The sequence below is a fragment of the Drosophila takahashii genome, chromosome X (genome assembly GCF_030179915.1).
Source record: "Drosophila takahashii strain IR98-3 E-12201 chromosome X, DtakHiC1v2, whole genome shotgun sequence".
Lineage (NCBI taxonomy): Eukaryota > Metazoa > Arthropoda > Insecta > Diptera > Drosophilidae > Drosophila > Drosophila takahashii.
In genome coordinates this window covers 2,725,589-2,747,379 of record NC_091683.1, presented here as the reverse complement: position 1 = coordinate 2,747,379, position 21,791 = coordinate 2,725,589, and the positions used below count along the sequence as shown (strand labels likewise).

The 21,791-nt window shown below is 38.4% G+C and overlaps 1 protein-coding gene across 1 annotated transcript in view; it reads right to left on the bottom strand.

The window, feature by feature from the left end:
• Nucleotides 1-9,182: 9,182 nt before the first annotated feature.
• NetB (Netrin-B) overlaps nt 9,183-21,791 on the bottom strand; it is a 58,337-nt gene continuing 45,728 nt past the window's right edge. The window contains exons 3-8 of the mRNA XM_017139715.3: nt 11,429-11,617; nt 10,908-11,057; nt 10,695-10,811; nt 10,563-10,628; nt 10,263-10,494; nt 9,183-10,142 (exon numbers count right to left, since the gene is read on the bottom strand). Coding sequence (XP_016995204.2) covers nt 10,001-10,142; nt 10,263-10,494; nt 10,563-10,628; nt 10,695-10,811; nt 10,908-11,057; nt 11,429-11,617 — 896 coding nt within the window. The 3' untranslated portion in view covers nt 9,183-10,000. The remainder of the gene's footprint in view (nt 10,143-10,262; nt 10,495-10,562; nt 10,629-10,694; nt 10,812-10,907; nt 11,058-11,428; nt 11,618-21,791) is intronic.

Below are 21,791 nucleotides of genomic sequence, written 5' to 3'. Positions count from 1 at the left end.
GCCACATCTCATTTTGGAGTGCATTAACCTTAAGTAACTCTCAATAAGGAGCACCGTTAATCGTCTCCAGGTTCTCTAGGTGCCAGCATCCTCGGGATCCTCGAAGTGGCCGCCTGAATGGGGCGAAAGTACTTGGTTTCTAGTACTTGGGAAACCCGGAAACGGAAACGTAGCCGTAAATGTAACCCCCGTAGCCCACCGAGCCCCGAAAAAAACTTCTATGCCAATTTCCTTTTAAATATTTTATAGGGCCCCATTATGCCTACTTATGTCTTGTTATAGTAATAAAATAAAATTTAAAAGTGTTCAGACTGCTGGCGGGGGTCGGAAAAGTGTGTGGAAAAGTGCGGAGGTGGCGAGCGAATTGTTAAGAAAAATATGAAAAGTCGGCGGTAGGAAAAACCCACAACTCCCGGCCGCTGGAAAACATTTCGAACAACAGTTACAACGCCAGCAACTTCACATCGACAGCCACATCCCAACCCCCTTCCATCCCCACCCCCATCCATGTCCTTGCAATAACAGGAAAGCGAAAAACCTAAAGGAATACGAGTGAATACGAGTTGGGGGGAAAGCCCCAAAGGCGTAGAGGAAAAGGAAAAGCGGCCAAGATTTGCGGTCGAAATTCGGCTGTCGTGGTAGATTTTTGACCTGCAATCCAGATGGGAGATCTCAAGGGAAAAAGCATGTGGTCTTTTGAGATGGAAAACTGGAACGCACCTACATAATTCCAGAACTAGAATATCTTGAAAAAGTGCTGCCCAAAAGTATGCTAGAGCATGTAGCCCTCGATCTTTGATGGGAAAACTGTTACATACTTAGGGGAAATTTCTTACTTTCTAGTATTTAAGTTTTTAATATTAAAGTAATTAATATTTATATTTAATATTTGAAATAATATTTTTTTATTTTTTGTGTCGTATTCCAATTCTTGAAATTATTATCAAGAATATAAGTACCTAACATAAACAGTTATCTATTTATTAATAAATAATTTTTCTATTTTACATTTAATATTTGAAATTATAATATTTCTTTTTCGAATACAATATTATTCCATGAATCTTTTGTTTACAATTTTATTTTTTATATTCCTATTTAAAATACTTTTTAAATATGCTCCCAAAGTTAAATGCCGTGCGATTGATCTTCCCAACTAAGCGTAGTGCATTTATCCTTGTGCTCCTTGTAGCCAAGTGAAAGCATTTCCACGCTCTGAGTGTGTGTGTGTGTTTGGCCTACGCGTGTGTTGGTATTCCCTTAACACGCATCATGACGCCCAGACAAAAAGCGTAGTACAACTTCTTTTTCGTTCCGCACTTAGCCCCATTCCCCTTTCCACTTTCCCCCGCCCCATGAAAAGTCTATAAAAAGTTTACTTTTTTAATACTTTTCGCATTTATATGTAATAAAAATCTTGTAAAATACGCCTTTTTTGCACTTCACAATGCGCCCCATGTGAATGCCAACAGTCCCGGTCACCCCACTTTCTCCAGCCTCGACTTCTGCATCTCCAATCCCAAACCCCAAGCCCCAAACACGTTTAGGGTTCAGTGAAAAATTCTGTTTCACTCGACTGGCGAATGGCGTCTCTCTGGCCTCCGGCAATTTGCAACTATGAAGCAGCAGTATTCAGCTTGTCTTCAGTCTTCAGCCAGGGGCGAACTTAATCCAAAGATGCTGCCTTGCCTGCCTGAAGTTTTCGGATAAGTTACTTCGATTCCATGGATTTTGTATGGTATTGAATGCTCTAACAATATTCAACAGTCAATAATAAAAGCCAATTTATAGGCACAAAATATTAAGAACGATTTATCGCCTTTTTCATTAATTATTTTTATTAAGAAAATAATTTGTTTTTAGATAATTTAAATATTTAATCATACATTTTTTAAACTTCTTAAACTCTTTTTATAAAATATATTTCCTTTTTTTTAAATAACATAAAATATTATTTTATTTTTTATTCCCTAAGAAAAATACATTCCGTAAGTTAAATTTTTATTAAAACTAATATTGCATTTAATTCCTCGATTTTCGCGTGAGACTTAACAATTCTTTCCAGTGCTTTTGGTGCTGTGTCAACTTTTGTGTTATATTTGCTGCAACAGCAAGTGGCGGCACTTGAAATCCAAGCGGCGTAATTCCAGCAGACGATTCCTTCAGCAGAGGGCAAAAAAAAAAAACGCTTCTTAGCCGGGCTAAGCATTTCCTAGAAGGCCCGAATGGAAAAGTCTTTGAGCGTTTTCAAGGGTCTGGCTGTTGGTTCGGTGGCTTTGGGTGGTTGGTGTAACGAAAAACAACAATATTAGAGGGAAAAAGGTTTAATGCGGCCTAAGTTCCCATTCCCATTCCCGTTCCCATCTTTCTGGGATATCGTCGTGGTTGGAAGGAAAATACTGCGTCGTCAATCGGCATTTGGAATTTCCAGCCATGGCAACCATGGCCAGAATGAAGATGATGAGGTTGTGCAGCAGGCCACAAAATCCCCATCCCAAACCCAAACCCAAACCGAATCCCAGTTGCCTGCTGCTCCGCTGATTGGCCAACTAATCCCCGTATATCTTTCCGCAGGGTGGCGAATTTGGGTTCGTTTAATAGAGTCCCGAAAAAAGCAAAGGCGAAGCAGCAGCACAAGAAGCATTTTTCAATTTTTCACTTTAATCAAATTAAAATTCATTCGCTGCGCTTATGAAGCGTGCAGGCGCGTAGGGGAGTGGGTGGGCTTTCTGGGTGGTTTTTGGGTGGCTTTCCGGGGGGCGGGGGGCTGTCTGCCACAGACAGACGCCGCTTTGTCCCTGCATATTGCTTTGGCTATTGCTATTGGCAACCAGACCTATGGACCATCGACCATCCACCACCCAGCGGAGTTTTAGCGCTTTTTTTATGTCCTGTTTGAAAAACCATGATACCTTTCCGCAGGGGAGAGTACGGATTTCGAAGGCTCGAATCATTATTTCTCCTGTCCGACTAGCCGCCTGTCCCTTTCACTCAATTATTGGCAAGCCGGTATGATTCGTTATGCGAAATCTATGAAAAATTAAAAAAAATTCTTGTAAACCAAAAATCAAAATAAAATAAAAAAAGTAGAAAGAAAACTCAAATATTTGGAATGAATAATGGATACACATTTTTTTATGATCTGTTTATTTTTTTTGTTTATAATTTTTGTAATAAGTCAAAAGCTGCTACAGCTGATAAACGTTGACTTTTTAAAGCCATCTGCCTTTCTTCTTATTTTTAAAGAATATATAATTTATTTTTTAAACTGCAATTTCTCCTTAACTTTTGTGTAAATAAATAAATAAGTTGCTCTGCGTTTGGCATTACCCCTTAGTTTCAAGTTTCTGAAACTCCCCAATGAAAATTGAATATCCTCCTCCTGCTGACAGCCACTTACTTTCTGGGCTACGTGATGCCGATGCCAGGGTATCTCCCTCTTCGAGCAAACTCCGCAAACAGACGTGCCTCGCCACTTACATTTCTGCGCCACTTTTATTTCTTTGTCAAGTTTGCCAGACCAAAAAACTTTGTCCGTCGCTTTGCATTGCGGTTGAAGTCCTGCAGAAGGACGAAACTGAAAGCGCTGCAGGGCATTTTCCGGGCAACAGTGGATGTACATTTAGGCACGACTTCGAATGCAACGGCAGAAGCAGCCACCCCGGAGCCGTGAAATTTGATAAATATGCGTATTAGTTTCGGTTTCACTGCTCGAAGGACCTGAGTCCTGAGTCCTGGCAATGAGAGCAAAGCTCAAATAAAACTAAGAACCGGCCCCCGGGCGCAAATTTTACTTAAATTGCGCTTTAAATTAATTTTCGCCCGGCGCAAGGACAAGTGGCAAGTTTTCCCTCCCCAAAAAGTATGCAGCACTATGCGATTTGGACTTTCCCGGGCCAAAAGTGTCGAGTAGAGGAGGCCCACTTTGAGTTTGTGTGTGGGTTGCTGGCACAATAAACTGCTTATGCAAATGCAAAATCAATAGGAAGCTCGGGACCATCGCAATAAGTACCGAGGAGCTCCAGATGGGCCTTCCCCCTAACGAGACGAGACGAGACGACTTTATTGCCTCGACAAAGGGAGGATTCGATTTGCGTCCAAGACTTGCCCAAAATACGACTGAAAAACAGAAAAAAAATTTTTTTTTTTCCTAAAATTCGAATCTATTTTTTTGACCCTAAAATATTAGTTTTTGGGCCAAAACAAAGGAAATAATAGCCCAAAAATTGAGTGTCATACCTTTTTGAACTCGTAGTTTAATTCTGAATCGATTTGCGTTCAAATCTGAACATTTTAATTTTTTGTCATTTTTTGCAAAAAATCATGATGTAACCCCTTATCAAAAATGCGAAAATTGGGTCCCAAATTATTTTTTTCAATTCAGACAAAAAGTGCACTGATATTAAATATTAGGTTGTTAGCTGCTCAAAACAGTGCGCCTTTTTGAATTTGAAGCATTTTTGGACAATTAACAGCAAAAAATCCCTTAAGAAAAACGTCAAATTTGTACAAAAATCAATATCCTGATTTTCCCTCCAAAAAAAATTGTATTTCGGTCATAAAAATGGAAATAATGGTCCAAATATGGTGTGTACTACCTTGTTGAACTCGTAGTTAAATTCTGAATTGATTTGCGTTTAAATCTAGACATTTTAATTATTTGTCATTTTTTGCAAAATATCATGATGTAACCCCTTATCAAAAATGCGAAAATTTGTAAAAAATTTTATTTTCCCAATAGTGATGCGGATCGTTAGTTTAGGTTGTTAGATATTCAAAACAGTCGGTCGTTTAGCTCTCGGCCTTGATTTGTCCAAATAACGACTGAAAAACCGAAAATACTGTTTATTTTTCTCTAAAATTCAAATCTATATTTTGCACCTATCAATTTTTTTTAGCTTAAACAAGGGAAATAATAAAAACTCAGAACTTTCGAATGTTGAAGCTGCAATCGTTTTTATTTCGTTCATAGGTGTTTCCACTATACTTACCTTTACACAAACAAAAATTGTACCCAGTGCCTAGTTTAATCCCCGAATTTATACAGTTTTTGGCTTGATTTCGTTATTAGTTTTATTATTATTAGCAATTTGTCCACTTAATTCGATTAAACTTTCATGCTCTTTTTGCTTTCGGTTTTTTACTTTTTCAAGTACACATAAATGATATATATATATATATAACTTGGATTTTGCTCCATCTGCTTGTCTTTGATATATTTGTTTTCTTTTGCCACAAAAATTGCATACTTTATGTATTATGATTAATCATATTTTAATATTTAATTATATATATATATATTTATATATATATTATATAAGTACCAACTACAATACTTTAATATCAGACAATGTGAATTTCTCTTGCTTTTGTGTGTGTTGGTGTGTGTGTGTATGAGTGTGCAATTTATGATTCAACATAATAATTAGCAATAATCGAAATTGTAATCAAGGTGTATCTATATATATAGTTCTATCTTCTTCCTCTTCACTCGTTACGTTTTTTGAGTATTTACAAAAAATCTAAGAAAAAAATTGGTTTTCTTTTTTGTGTTTCTCTCTTTTGTTTTTGATTTTTGATTAGGCATATTTATGTTTTTAATATGTATGATATTTGTGTTTTTTTCTGTAGGCTTACCATATGAATAATTCGTTCTGGACAAACACACGCATGATATATTCATATTAGTCTGACCGAAAAAAAAAACATTAAATATTATTTAATAACTAATCGTGTTTACTTGCGTGTGGCTGAAGGATATGTGATTAGTAGGCCATATAAACCAAATGGGAAATGGGATCTACCATATAACATATAAATACATTTTAGATCTCCGGCTTCCCCTTCTTTATAAATATATTCCGTTTTTGAGGGGTATTCATTTATAATTAAGTTTAGGGTTAGGAAAAAAAGGTGTAAATAAATAAAGGTAAAACGGCTTGACATATCAACTAATGACTAATTTGGTTATGTTTGCATCTCTCTCTTTAAGTACTTAAGTAAGTTCATTCTTTCGAAGAAATTTCAATTTTTCAATTTTCTCATTTGTTTTGAATTAGCGGAAACGGAAGTCAATTTGTCAGCTTGTTTTGTCTGTGTTTGTGTTTCTGATGTTTGGTGGGCATTTCAATTCAATTAGTTTTTTAATACTTTTTTTGTACCAAATGCTAGTTAACAGTTACGAACCAACCCTACCCCTTCATTTGCAAAGCCTCTTGGTTAAGAGTTTTTATCCGTTTTTTATCCACTCAACTGTCGCTGCGTCAATTTATATGCTAATGGGACCTGCATCCTATTTAAAATACATATGCGACAACACGCCTGTTGCCACGCCCCCAACGCCCCCCGCCCCCCGTTGTGCGTTAAATGAACGAACAAAAATTGCAAAAAATAAAACAGAAAACAGGAAACCGAGGAGAAAAAAAAGAACGAAATGAGAAGAACAGAACCCAATTTATTTAAATCTATATAAATGTTTTATATCTCTGTGCGTACACGTACATTATATAAATTAATATGTGTTTTTTTTTGTCAAGGCCCCACTGGCCACGCCCCCCGCCTTCGCCGCATGCCGGTGAAAAAATTCAGTTAACGCAAAATCTCATTTAAATATGCATGAAGGCATGAAGCCGGCCACAATTGAATTTCTCATTCTCATTTCATTTCCCTTTTTTTGTTGCGTTGTGGAAACAATTTTTTCACTGACTATTTGTCAGCATTTATTCAAGGCTATTTTTGGGAAATTTTCAGGTGAAGATGGAAAATAGGGAACCATTTCTGAATTTTCTGAAGAATTCGGCATTATTTCAACAAATAGTTATATTTTGTATTTAATTTTCTGAAATTTAAAACTGAAAATACAATCCCTTTTAAATGCCAAACCTTTTGAATAGTTAATAGCATCAATTTTTTGCAGTTCAGCATCCTGCATAAAATGCATAAAAATGCGTATAAATGTATACAGTAAAAAGTTGACAATTTTGCATTTATTTGGCTTCAGGACACGCGTTTTCCATGAAGAATGTCCGTTTTCCGCCTCTCTTTTTTCGTTTTTTGGCCTGCATGTTGTGGGCACACGTGTGTTCATGACTCATACGCCACGTTGGCCGGCGGAAAACAGAAACAGATATGGATACAGATCCGCAGATCCACATCCACAGAGCTAATTATGCGTCCCTGGGCGGAGAGTGAATGCGAATGCGAACGCAACACAAATCTCGGCTTAAATGCCGCAGCATGTTAACTGTCCAACTCGGGACTCTCGACTCTCGACTGTCCCTGCATATGTTGCCCCCATTTTGATTTATCATACATCATGGTCACGGTCGGACCTGAATAACTTGTGAATGGGAATGAGATATGTGGCATATGGACGGGGGACACAACACATCAGACATCAGAATCAGACGTCCACAAAAGACCCAGAGAGTAGAGTAGGTGTCGTGTCGAAACTGAAACCAAATCGAAACCAAAACGAACAGAAAAGTCAGCTAAAGATCTCGATTCAGTCAGATGGCCGAACAGGCAGCGCATAAACACGAAAATAAATTCATTAAAACATTTATCAAGTTCGACACTTGGCTGTCATATATCATGTTACATTTTTGAGCCCGAAACATGTTTAATCCGCAGCAACATCGAATGTAAAATGTAACTGCAATCGTTGCTTTTTTTTATTTGGGGGGCCCACGAAGTTCATTTTTACACGGAGTACACGGAGAGAAATTTTTATTATTCATTTGAATGCGTGAAATATTTATTTCCTCATATCATTTTCTTCGCTTAAAATAAATATTAGCAAACCTGTTTCTTATTTTTTTTATTTATAAAGAATTTTATAAATTTATTCTGAAGAGTGCATTCTCGCAGCTAATTTCTCTGTTTGTTCTGCTGTTCAATTTGTGTTACGTGTTGGTTTTTGTCTCTGATGCTTATCAAGCATGTACAGTGGGCACCCAGTAAAGGAAACTATTGTGAAACTATTTAAAAAGTTATTTCTTATGAAGAAAAATAAATATAAAAATAATTTGGATTTTTTCCGATATATTTTTGCTTTTTTTTTATTGTTCAATTCCTAAAAATTCGTCTTCGGAAAGGCTTACTGTACCAAGAAGCTGCTGGAGATGAGTGTTCCCAGTGTTGCGTGGCCTACACATCGTGCTCCAAAAACAAGTTACAACCAGTTCCCCCGATCGCTTAACACCTCCAGTTTACGCTCAACTCTTGACGCCTTCGATTTCAGTTTCCGATGCGCTCTCAATTTGCATGCATAATTCAAATTGAAAATTAAATTCAAATAAATGCATTTTAAATGCCTGTTTTGCCGCTGTTTTGCGCCTTTGCCGCTGTTATTTTTATTTCTTTTTATTGATGCATCCATCAAAAACAAATTGGTATGCAAAAGCGCGTGAAAAATCAACCAGCAGATTGTCAATAAACATGTGCATAATTATCGGCAAAAACTGTTTGCATAAATTCTTGAGAAATACAGGAAAACCAGATGAAACCAACACAAATAAGTTCATTTTGGCAAGCCTGAGTTTGAATACCCTAGAAGCTTTAGGAAAAATAAATCAGCAGGACTTCGAAATTGCATCTGTGATATTTGCAAATATTTTTTAAGCATTGAAGCAAAGTTATGGACAAAATCCAAGTACTTCCTCTAAAAAGAGTATGATAAACTAGTACAAATAAATATTGTTGGACTAGCAACAAATGGTAAATATTTAAACAGCATTTTAGCAAATATTGGAAATTGAATAAATTCTTGGTTACGGTTTGGTTGCTAAAAAACGAGAATGTTTGCTCCAGCTGCATTGTCAGGGATATTCATTATTAGGCTATTGGTTTTAAGGCCCCCAAAATGAAGTATACAAATAAATATTGACATTGAAAGAGAAGACAATAATGGACTAATTAAAAACGGCATTGAATGAGTTAAACAATGATCACTAATTTTGAGTATTAAGTTTTCGGCATCATAAGAGATTTGATTTAGTTTCCATCTATTTGTTTTTCAGTTGATTTAAATTTTAGGTTTTCTTATGGCACTTTTAACCCCAAGTTTTTATTGTTTTGAAAAGTGAACGCATACCTAGGGCCAAAATAAATAATATATAAAGAATATAAAGGGAAAAATAATACTGTTTTTAGGGCAAAAGTGTGTACTTTTAGGAATAGAAATTCAAATAATTAATTTGTTTTTTAAGAGAATTTTTCATTCGTTAAAATGCCTAGAAATTTGATTGGTACGGGATATTCTACCTTCTATTCTATTGACTATTAATAATACTATTTTGAGGCTCCCTACTATTTATTGGCAAAAGTGTGGATGTGGACGGCTTGCCATCTGGTCAAGGCCCGTGTTTTGTTGTTGCTTTATGACTGCACTTATGTGTCGACGTGTTGGCCTGTTTGTCCGTTTTCCCCATTTCCCATTTTCCATTTCCCTCCCGGAAAATTCGCGCTTGTTTGCCTGTTTGGTTGTCTAGAATCGCGACACGCGACGCTTTTCGGCTCTTTCTCGCACTTATTTTCAATTTATAACTGTTTTTTATGGCCAACATAACCGTTATGGACACAAGCGGCCACGGCCACGCCCACTGCCCATTGGCCCATTGGCACGTAACTGTAATTAGCATTTGGTGTTTCATAAAAAGGGGCATAATATGTAGGGGTTGTGTATTTTGTGTGTTTTGTGTAAAGCGCTTTATAGACTAGAAACTCCCCTTCCACCGGAAGAAGAAGATGATATTCTAGGAGGGAACTGAGATTATAGGTTATATAGGTATTACTTCCGGTTGGGAATTGCTGACGACGGGCTGGGGACTTTTGATTTTAAGGGACCGATTTTCCGATTCGATTCGTTTAGATTAATTTATAGCATGATGCCGAAGAAGGTCAGAAACTTGAGTAAACTGTACAATTTATACAAAAACCGATACCTAGCCAAGTGTGTGAAATTGAAATCCGCTCTGACATATTCCGTTTCCGGTTCGATTCAACTGCATTTGCGTGCTCGCCGCTGGAATCGCTTCATGCGTAGCGACCACTCGTCCTTCCACTCGAGGACCACCGAGCTGGGTCCTATGGCCAAATAGCCAGGCGCCGCCTCCGAGTCGCGTCCAAGGATGAGATACGATCTGGATGGAAAATTTAAAGAAAAGTAAGGAGAAAAGGTGGGAATTAGATTGGATTTTACTAAGGATCTAAAGCAGGGGTGATCTCTGATCTAAAGGCTTAAGTGATATAATTCCACTCACTTGTTTAGCTTTATTTTGGGACACTGGCACTCGATGCTCTTGCGCGGCACCAGCAGCATCATATTGCCTCTGCCCAGCAAGGAACTGGTCGTGCCCGACATGGGATTCCGCTTGAAGATCGTCTGGATGTTGATCTCGTACTTGTAGATCTCGTTCTGTCGCTCTATCGAGAACTTTTCGGTGCTGATGTCCTGCGAGGCGCGATCGTGGCCAATGACCTTGGCCAAAATGGCTGTAGAAATAATATATTAAATATATATTATATTTTAATATTTATATTAAACATTCCGAACCACTCACCATAGTCTTCCATGCAAAACTTGTTGAGATTCAGCTTCTTGGGACTCGCCTTGCACTTGCCGCAGTCTGTGGGTTAGAAAAGGGATATTTTTCTTGAAAAACTCTTGCATTTTTTGCGCCCAGTGCACTTACACTTCTTCATTTCCTCGACCTGCGAACCACCGCCGTCCTTATAATCACCCGTGCCGCCTCCTCCGCCGCCGCCGCCAGCACTCTCGGCCTGAATCATGTTCGCATTGGTGGGCACTTCTGTTAATTGGTAAATAATAATGGGAAAAAATATAAAAGTAGCGGATTAGAAACCATGGAATCCGAGGATCTGCTTCGTTAAGAACTCAAACTCACTGATGCAGGGTGCCACGTGGGAGCGGGTCTGCTGGTAGCCTCGGGCACATCGGTTGCAGGTCAGTCCGGTGACGCCCTCCTTGCAGGGACACTGGCCACTTAGGTGATTGCACGTCTTGCCCGTCGAACCCACCGGATGGCAGTCGCAACCTGTGAGGGGGAAAGAGGGGACATGTCATCCTCATTAGAGCGTCTCTCCAACCATCCATCCATCTATTCCACACACACAGCTGTCTATCTGTCTGTCTGTCTATCTGTCTGGCAGACAGCTTATTGGACCACTGATTGATGACAGCTTATTATCAATAAACCCTGGCAGACTGACAGGAGTAGAGACAGGCAATACCCATTACTAAGTCCTTGGAAATACCTCATATTATATCCAAGAAAGGTTAAGGGACATTTCTTATTATAATAAATAACCAAATGTAAGAGATAAAGGAAATACCCCGTGAAAACCTCCCACTATAATTATAACATCTTGTTTAACATTCAATCAGACGAGTGAAAGCCGGACTTACGCTTGCAGACTTTGCGATGATTTGGCGGCTTAGTGGCATCCCGGTAATATCCCTCGCGGCAGTAGTGACAGTATCTCCCCGTAGTATCGTGCTGGCAGTTGTAGCACACACCACCCGAAACCCGACCCGATAGCTTGTATAGCTCCAGGTTGAAGCGGCAGCGACGGGCGTGTCCATTGCACTGGCACACTGGAAGAAAAATAGGAGAAAGGTTTGATTAGAAAGGGATAATTTATTATTTATTATCTAAGAACTAGAACACACATTTACCAACTACCTACCCAACTAACTAGAACCCTCATTTACCAACTACCTTTAATTAGAATCGGGAAATAATTATAGAAAATAATAATAATCTAAGAACTAAAACCCACATTTACAAACTACCTTCGGAAAGCGTAAAGTTACCACTTTTTCCTTCCCCCTTTTCAAACATAACCAAAGTCAAGTGACAACAAATGGCCAATGCAGGCAGTTTGCTTGCCAATAGTCTCACCAAATTACCGTCATTGGCTAACGAGCTTAACCCGCTCCCATTTTGTTATTATCAAGGATGGAAGAGCATCGGTTCCGAAGAGAGCTAATCATTTAATGGCAGTCCCTGCCGTTAGCCTCGTTTTTTCGTTGTTAGATGGATAGATTTAGAGGGTGGAAGGCGATGGGATGGGATGGTTTCGGGATCCCAGGGCATTTCATAAATAATTAATAATGATGGGAAACTGTTACGTGCTCTATTTTTCGGGCAGGTGCGGGGGCAGCTGAGTAGCTGAGCTGGCCCCCTTTATCCCCTGTCTTGGTTATGATTGATTATGGTTGTTGTTGTTGTTGTTGTGGGTGATGCTGTTGTTGTGCCCTTGATTGATGAAAATAAAAAAGAAGTAAGAAAACCAGGGGGGTTAAGGGATGTGGAAGCAGTAGCAGTACCTTTCATTTATACATATTTTTTTTATTCCCTCATTCGCCTCTCTGCCCTTTATCGATTTTCCAGACTGACCGCCCACTTGCAGGACGTAAATGTTCATTTAATTAATCGGAAAATATCATAAAATAATTTTAGCAACTAATTGGCAGTACTTGACTTCAATTTATGGTGTTCCAGGGACTCTGAGGCGAAGTCTCCGTTCCTTTGGCCACATTCCCCACTACCCACTCCCATTTACTTGGGAAAAAGGGCATTAAGGGTGATTTATACACAAGTGCAGACACACACGTGTCCTCTTTGTACATCTCAAACAGTTGAGGTCAAAAGCAAAGGTATTACTTTAATTGGTATTTCGTTAATTTGTAAAATATTTCTTGGTTTATATTTTTAATACTACTCATAAAAGCAATATAGCTTTAACTTTTTTATCAAAATATTTAAAGGCAAATGAATTCTATTCTTGTGCCCTCGTCTGTTTCTACTGGGATTGTCCGCCAATGCCCACGCATGAGCGCCTGTCGAGGGGGATTTCGGCATCGGGAATCGGGGATGGGTTGGTGATTGCCTTTGGTGACTGGTGCGACTATTGTGATTGCTGTTGCCTCATATTTTTCATATCTTATGTCTGCATCATCGACGAAGGCTGACAACAAAGGAGCTGCTGCCTCCTGCCCCCCAGAATGGGGGGGCGTGGCAGGAAGACAACGCGGATGGCCGTTCGCTTATTTGGCAAATAATAACAACAGCAGCAACAATGGATGTGGATTCAGACCCAGACATCGAGACAACCAGACAGACCGAACGAACGAACGGAATATCGTACTTATCGAAGGACCTTATCCATGCAGCAGGCACACGACATTGTCCCCCTTCTTAACCCATATTGTCATTCAGCTACTGCTCCTGCACAATTTTAAATGGATTTTATTTTCATCCGTCACTCGACTTCTCCGGGGTCAAGGCCGTAATGTGGGTTAAAGGGGGATACTTTGATAGAGGTTTCTACTAGAGGAACATATTAAATATTATTTATGATTCACTAGAAATAATAGAAGTATTTAAAGAAAATATGTTCCAGCTTTTGATTTAGTAAAAGTAATAATAAAAATAATAAAAGTGACCCTTTCCAAGTTAATATACAATTTTTTCTAATTTCTATTATTTTTAAAAAAATATTTTATTAAAAATAACCCTGTTACCCAAATACTTTAAGGGCATTTCCAGTTTGTTCGGTCTGACTTCTTCGCTTCCTTCGAATTCCTTACCGAGAGTCAGACTTATCATTATTATTTTCATCCTCGTCTCCTGCGTCAATATGAATCTTATTAAGAGCTTTATTTCCTCCCCGTCTCTTAATGATAACGATAATAATAATAGCGATATTGTCCGCCAGTTGGGGACTCCAATCCCCAATCCCCCCAACCAAATAGCCTCCGGGGCAGCGGCGTCCCATTGTCGTATCATCGTATCATTGCCATTGACACGCATTGTAATTGAGTTTGAGTTGATATTGCGGAACGATAAGCCAGCCGCATTCAACGGGAACCGCGAAAATTCCAGAGACCCCGCATAAATTCCATTGGCAGACAATTAGAAGAGCCACAAAAAAAAGAACAGAAAAAGAAAACCGTTGAATGGAAAACCAAAACCCCAAAAAAAGAAACAAAAATATTCCGAAGCTCCCGCCGATTAGCCAAAGTAGCACATAAATTTTCGGTGGCCCCGGAAAATCGGTGAGTGTGTGTGGAGGGGAATTGGGGTTTACTCAAGCATGGCCAACGATGCAGCCGATCGGCTTAATTGGTTAACAATAAAACGCATTTTTACGCGAATTTCCTTCACAGTTCATTTGCTGCGGCCCCATTACGTGTTCTGTATTCCGTAGTCTCTTTCCCGATTTTTCCGGGCGGCAGGGGCAGGGAAACTTCAATTACTGGGCCAGCGAAATTTGCACATCTTGGCCATTCGGCCATTTGGCCACTTGGCCTTCTTGAACAGAGAGAGAATGCCGTTTTTGATATACGGCCAGGCGAAGTCAGGTCGAGGCAAAGACCCAGAGAAGAAATTTGCAGGCGGTCGAGAAAAGAAAAGTTCATAATTTAGCTGCAATTTTAATTAAAAGCTGGCTGAAGGGGAGGGAAATGCGACAGGGAAAACGAAAAGTGGTAAAACACATGCAAGCCAGGCCAACAAAAGTGCGAAAACGAAAACAGATAAAGGAAAATAAAGGAAAACATGTGAAAATCATTTTGCACCCAGTGGATGGGGGAGGGGCTCGGGTTCCATAGATGGTACTATGCTATATGGTATATGGCATGGGGTTTGTGGGCATGATGATGGGGCCCGGCGCCGACAGATAAGCCCGGACCGGACTGGTCCATGCTCCATTCCATTCCATACCCCCTTCATAAGTCGACGAGTCTGAGAGTTATGTGCCCGTTTGTTGTAAAACGGCACAAAAATTATGGGCGAAAACCAAACACAGGCCTCAATTGTGCGGGGGGAGTACAGGGTAGTGGGGGAATGCCAGACGCCTTACCATCTATAAACTGGCTACAAAATGTCTAAATTTTTTCCTGTACCAAAAAGAAAAAGCGAAAAGTGGGAGGTGCTGTGCAGAAACCAAAAAAGAATATCAGAAAAAAAGAACTCGAGAGGCAAGGAAAGACAGAGTACGAAATACGATATGATATGATCTCGAGTACTTGTATTCCACATTCGAGTTGCTCTGGGAAAGAGGCGCCAGACTGTATCTGTATCTGCGGAATTCTGAAGAACGGAGAATAATGGGGAAGAATGAGGGAATTGTCCCGGGGAACAATGTTGCCGAAAGTGAGCGAAGGGAAATATGCCAAGCCAGCACGTTCCCATAAATCATAAAAAAGAATATAAGCAGTCGGATCTGAATCGCAGTCATAAAACACATAATGAAGCTTAATAGTGAGAAAAAAGCTATAAACTGCTATAAGCTGTAAGTCATTACCAGAAATTACTAGAAGCTCTCATCATTATAAAAATACAAATCGAGAGGAAAATCATTGTTATTTTCTCTCGTGCTATAATTATATTGAACGATTTTTTGTTGATATTTATTTTTTTTGGTAAAAATACCTTTTTGTTTTGCGGAAAGTTATGACCTGTAGTTTATGTAAAAATATGATTTTTCTAGTTGTTTTTTTGCTGTAACTTGGTCAAAAATGCTCCAAAATCAAAAAGGCGTACTGTTTTGAGCAGCTATCGGCCTTACAATTAATATTAGAGCACTTTCCGTCTAAATTAAAAAAAAAAAATTTGGATCCAATTTTCGCATTTTTGATAAGGGGTATCATCATCATTTTTTGCAAAAAATGGAAAAATTCAAAAATTTCCAGGTTTAAATGGCAATCGATTGGGAATTAAATAACGAGTTCAACGAGATATGACACTCCATATTTGGATCATTATTTCCATTGTTTTGAGCAAAATACTCATATATTATGGTGAAAAATAAGGATTTGAATTTTCGGCAAAAATAAAGATTTTTTCGGTTTCCCTTACTTATAACTGCATTATAAAAGCACAAATCAAGTTTGTACGGTTTTCTTAATAATATGTTTCTTAAGTAGCGGAAAATCATTGCCACTTTTTCCAATGCTCTCACATTTTCCAGCTGCCCAACTTTTTATTCTGATAATACGGGCCTGCCTGCTAATGATTAGACTTAACTCGCATAATTTTGATTATTTTTCATTTCGTCTGAATCAGCATTGAAATAAATTTGCCGTACCCCCAAGTTTTCCCCCCAAGTCACCGAAAAGTTGCTTTGCCTGCACAAAGAGTTTTCTGTTGGCATTGTCCTTGTTTTCTTTTTCTTCTTTACTTTTCCAAGGTCCTGACAAATTTATGTGACTTGGTTTTCTTTGTGTAATTTTCTCGCCCGTTGACAAGAAAATGTTGCCTGTTTTCACTTTCATTTCGTGGGCACGCCTCGCATTTTATTTTTACTATTATTTTTACGTTCTGGCTGCTTTATTTGGTTCGACGGCGATTTGTGTGTTTTGAGAATTTGGTGTGATTTGAATTTTCAATGGGATGCCCATTTGCAGAAAAATAAGGGGAAAATCAAGTGAAGCATGAAGACATTTTCCTCATTTTCTTAGCAACATTTCGTCGCCTGCCAATGATTTCAAAAAAATGCTGCCACGCATAATTTTATTTATTTTTCAATTTCGGCTCCTTGAGCACTCTGCCTGCTTTTCTGCCTTTCGGCTAAATCTGTTATGATATCCCAGAGAACGTGTTGACAGTTTTCCCCAACTCACGCGTTGGTTTGCCAAAACATTTGCCGCTTGAATGGCAACTGATTTTTATATTTAGAAACGAGAGAGTGCATTTGTGCAAAAGCAGCGAATATTTAGGGTGGTCTGCTTTCCTTTATTTTCTTCTCTTCATTTCTTTCCCAAATGCGTAAGGAATTTCGCTTCACATATTTTTTGTGATGATAGCTTATGCTAATGATGGCGAAAAGCTGAATCACTAAATGTTTGTTCGAAATGAAGATGATAAGAAAATTAACAAAAGAATTGCTATCAATTGGATGTGAAAAAGGTTGACAAATTTTATTAAAGGCTGTTGTTATTGTAATTTGAAGATAAATTGAAAAATATATATTAAATGATAAAGATATATATTAAATACAAAATTATATATTAAAATAATATAATAATGATGTAGTATGACATAAAAACAACTTAATTTTCCACTGGCAATCAATTCGCATCTTCAAGGAGTGTTAACTATTTTCCCTCACTAATTTCCTTTCGAATGTACATACATTCAACGCCCCCTTTTATTTACTTCAACGGAAAAGCGGAAAAGCAGGAAAGTGGGAAAGCGATTCTCCCACCGAATGTGACTGGCGAAATTGGCTTTTGCCTGCAAAATTATTTATGGCCAAGTAAGTGGGCGGGGTTGTAGCTTTTGCTGTTGCAATCGACACCCCCGCAAAAAACTGGCAACCGATGGGTGACAACTGCGCGACTGCGATGATGACGCCAACACGCAATTTGGCAAACAAATTACGCCAAAAATGTGCATTGGGAAACGGCAAAGCAAAATTGCAGGCCCAAAATCGGAGCCAAATCGGGCCACCCTTCCATTTTCCACCTCCCAAAAAAAAAAGGAAAAGCCTGGGCGTTGATAATTGAATTGAAAACTTTTTGGAGTGAAGCCGGGAAAAACGCGCTAAGACGCCATAATTCGAGAGATTGTGCAACTTTAGGGTCTCGCAGCAGTTAAAAACTGCTAAAATGGCGGAGGGAAAACGAGGAACGGAAAATTGAAATTGGGACGCGGCAGTGCCAAATGAAGGAGGAAAATTATTTGAACGCAGCAAAACTCATCATAATTCGTGGGGAGGGACGGGGAGGGGGGTGACCATAATAATAAAAGGTATAAATCAGATTTAGCCTTCCTCAACGCAACTGGCGGGGTGCTTTGGCCACTTTAACGAAGCCGAGATGCTGAGATACTTGATTGGCCAGTTTTGCAGAGAACTCAAGCTGCGTCGAGGTGTTAGGGAATGGTTCTTTATGGCTTTCAGGGCAGTTACAGCGAAATGTATTCCTAAGCCAACTTTTATTGGCCAAATGCTGGAATTTTCGGAGCCACATTTGGTATATTTCATTTATTTGGCCTTCAAATTTTATTATTAGTTTAGGATAAACTTAAATCAATAATATTGTTCTAAGTCCAATATAAATGTTGTAATATTTAAAAAGAACTTCAGAAAAAATGGCCATTTGATTAAGACCACTACGAGGCATATTTTCTGGATTAGAATTTCTGGTTTTTGGAAAAAAAAAGATTTTCTGTAGTGAGTTTTTTGCTGTAACTTGGCCAAAAATGGTCATACACATAAAAGTCGCACTGCTTTGGACAGCTAACAACCTAAACTAACGATTCCCAACACTTTCGGGGAAATTTAATTTTTCACAAATTTTCGCATTTTTGATAAGGGGTACCATCATCATTTTTTGCAAAAAATTACAAAAAATTAAAATGTCTAGATCTGAACGCAAATCGATTCAGAATTTAACTACGAGTTCAACAAGGTATGACACTCCATATTTGGAGAAATATTTCTTTTGTAATGGCTGAAATACTGATTTTTTTGTGTAAAATATGTTTTGTTCTGTATATTTCTAAAACTTGATATTACAATATTAATATTCAATATTTTTAATTTACCTTGTTTTAAAATATTTGAAAAAAGTTTACAAATTGTCATTATAAACTCAGTGTTACTACAATAGAATATTTGGGTTTTGTAGAACTAGGCATACTGTAAGCATACTTTCTCTTCGCGATCCATTACACTTGGGACTCATACATTAGCCTTTCTGGCAATGTCACTTGGCTTTAACCCTCCGCTCCCCCCGAGGCCTTGGTCTTTGGTCCTTGGTACATATATGGTTTTGGTTTGGAGTTCAGGCTTGGGTTCGGCTTCGGTTTCAGTTTCGAGACACAAGCATTTTTATAAGACATAAATTGTGCGATTTAGCTAAATGCGCTTCATGGACTTGGCCGGGTAATTTGTGGCCTGCCAGGGTCGTCGGTTGTATGTGAATGTATATGTATGTATGCAAAGGAAAATAAAGAAAATGGGAGGAGGAAAACTGCAGCAGCATTAAATTACAGTCTCATGCAGGCAAACACATCCACAGCCAGACAAGGCGACTCTCATATTGCTTTATGTCTATGCCTGAATTCCGTCTTCCTTTTTCCATTTTCCCCCGTTGGTTAAGCGCTTTTAATGGGACATTTTGTAAGTAAATTGCATTAATTTCACAACTTGGCTGTGCACACATTTTGTTCAAAAAAAGGCACAAAAAATAAGAAAGAGAAAAAAGCAAAGTTGTCAAAGTGCCATTGATGATCGAACGATTTATGAGCTCCGTCGAAGCCTCGATTACGATTGTGCGAGAACCGGTCGCGAATTCGATTTCAGTCGCAGTCTCAGTCTCTAGCTCAAATCAAAATGCAATTAAAAGCAGAGGATCGATCTGACGCAGCGGGAAAATGGCAATAGCTTTGGAAATTGCCTCTTCGATGACTTCGAACAACTGTCAAACGAGTTGGTTGGGTTATCCGGTTAGAAGAAGAAGAGCCCAGCCAAGCCAACCATTTCTGTACTCGAAATTCACCATTCAAATTCAGAACGATGTTCTTTTACTGCCCCCTTAGAACTTAGATTTAGATTTAGATTGCCAGTCAAAGTTTAACGATTTTGTCCTGTGGTAAATGGCAAATGCCACATAAACCATTTATTTATTTTATATTTTCGATTTTACCTGTCCAACGAAATGGCTTTCGTTTTATTGGTTTTAATTAAATTATAGACAAAATAAAATGTGCACTGAATAGTTTAAGTGTTGTATTGATCAGAAGAGCAGATAACTTTAAGCATGTACTTATTGTAATATTTTGTCTAGTAACAAAATAGCTTTAAACAGATTTTATTTATTATTATTAATCACCAATTGATAAACCCATTTTTGAATACAGTTATTTAACATAAATATATATCTAACAATTATTTTAAAAATATTCCCATAGAATATTTACTAAGAATAAATTCCAAGAATTTAAGAAACAGCTCCTTCCATGAAACTGTTTTAAAAACCAGCTTTAAGACAAAACCCTCCAGAGCGTAATCCTAATCTCAATTTCTGTGCGGTCAATGAAGAGTCTCAAAAACCCATAAGTCGCAGAGATATTCAACCCATTCAACATTTTGCACCTAATTGAGGAGCTTACAACTTAAATTGCCACTCGATGAACTCTGTTGTGGCTTTCCCTCGCTCCAGCTGATCTACATTTTTCCACCCCGACTTCCACTGGATTTTCTAATCTTCAGGCGGAGGGAAAATGCAGGACACAAAGCTCCTTTATTTTCCTCTTTATTTTCATGCTCGTTGTTTTATGTGTTTTATGTGCACATATGCAGACACACATGCAGGCGGTAAATATGCAGGAGAATTTGTATTTTTCTACCCTTTATTTTAAGAGGGGAAAAAGGAATATACGAATTTGGCATGAGCTTGAAATTATTAAAAATTCGATTCCACAGTTTGCAGTGCTTTTTCCTTTTTTCTAGGGTTTTGAGAATTCATTTTTGAAATTTTTTGTTTACCTCAATTCCTTTTTCTTTTTTGCAGCCAGTGAATAAGAGGTATTTTAAAGTCGATGCGGTCTTATAAATCCTTGTTTCTGTGTAGATTCCGAATGATTTTTCGTATTGTGAGTACGGCAAACGGAAAAATGCAAAGTCAAACTGCTTAAAATGCAAAACTAAAAGCTCTCGATGGCTATGTGTGTGTGCTAAGCGGCAAACAAAAGCTGTTGGAAAACATAGAAAACCCTTTTGCGAAACAAAGTGCAACTGCAGAGCAGCCAGAGGAGCCAGAGGTCGGAAAAGCAAGCATCTGCGTATTGACAAAGCGGAAAAACTGTGCAAAATAAGCAGCATCCACGTAAGCTTCACCCAGAACGCACCCATATAATATATCCCTAAGCCTTTTTCCATGGCGACGGGGGAGTCAAAGGAGCTTTAACTTGTCACACCGCCGCAGTTTTAACCCAGAAACATAAATATTGAAAGTGCTTAGCGCAGGGAGGTCAGGGGTTTCCTGAAACCTGGCTGGGACATAACTTTAATAGAAACTAGAAACGATATTATCCCATATATATAATATATAATATATATACTATTAATATATTTTTTAAGCCCTAAAAAATTGATTCGTATTTAAGATAAAAACATACTTTATTTTGGTTTTTCAGCCCAAATTTGTACAAAAAATAAGGTATTTGGATTTTAGACAAGCTTACAATTTATTTTCTATACTTGAACAAATAAAACCAAATTTTTATTACATATTCTCCAAAAACTCATCAAGTGTGCCTTCAGAAAATGATTAAGAACAATTGTCGGGCTATAAATTTGGCCGCAACTGTACACACATGGATATGTGTGCCAAAGCTAATTGAATTGATCCCCGACAACGCGTTGGGGGAAATCCATTAGCCGAGGTCGCTGTACATCATCTTTAAAGAGGAACTGACTCACGTTTCCACGGCAGGAATTGGGATGTGGGTTACGTTACGTATACGCCGCGTGTGACAACTTTGTCGTTCGCTCATCTTTATGCAGCCAGCGGACAAACACGAAATGTATTTAACTTAATTTAGTTCGAGTTACTTAAAAAAGCTTTTAAAAGTAACGGCAAACAAGCCAAACAAAGCGAATATATAAAAACAAGAGCGAGCGAAACCAAAACACACACAAACACGAAACAAAAACAAAACTTTCGGTTGGGCAGGGAATGCAAAACAAAAAAAAAACAGAACAAGAGAGCATTGCAGAAAGTTATGGGAAAATCGGCGGGGGAAAAGTGGGAA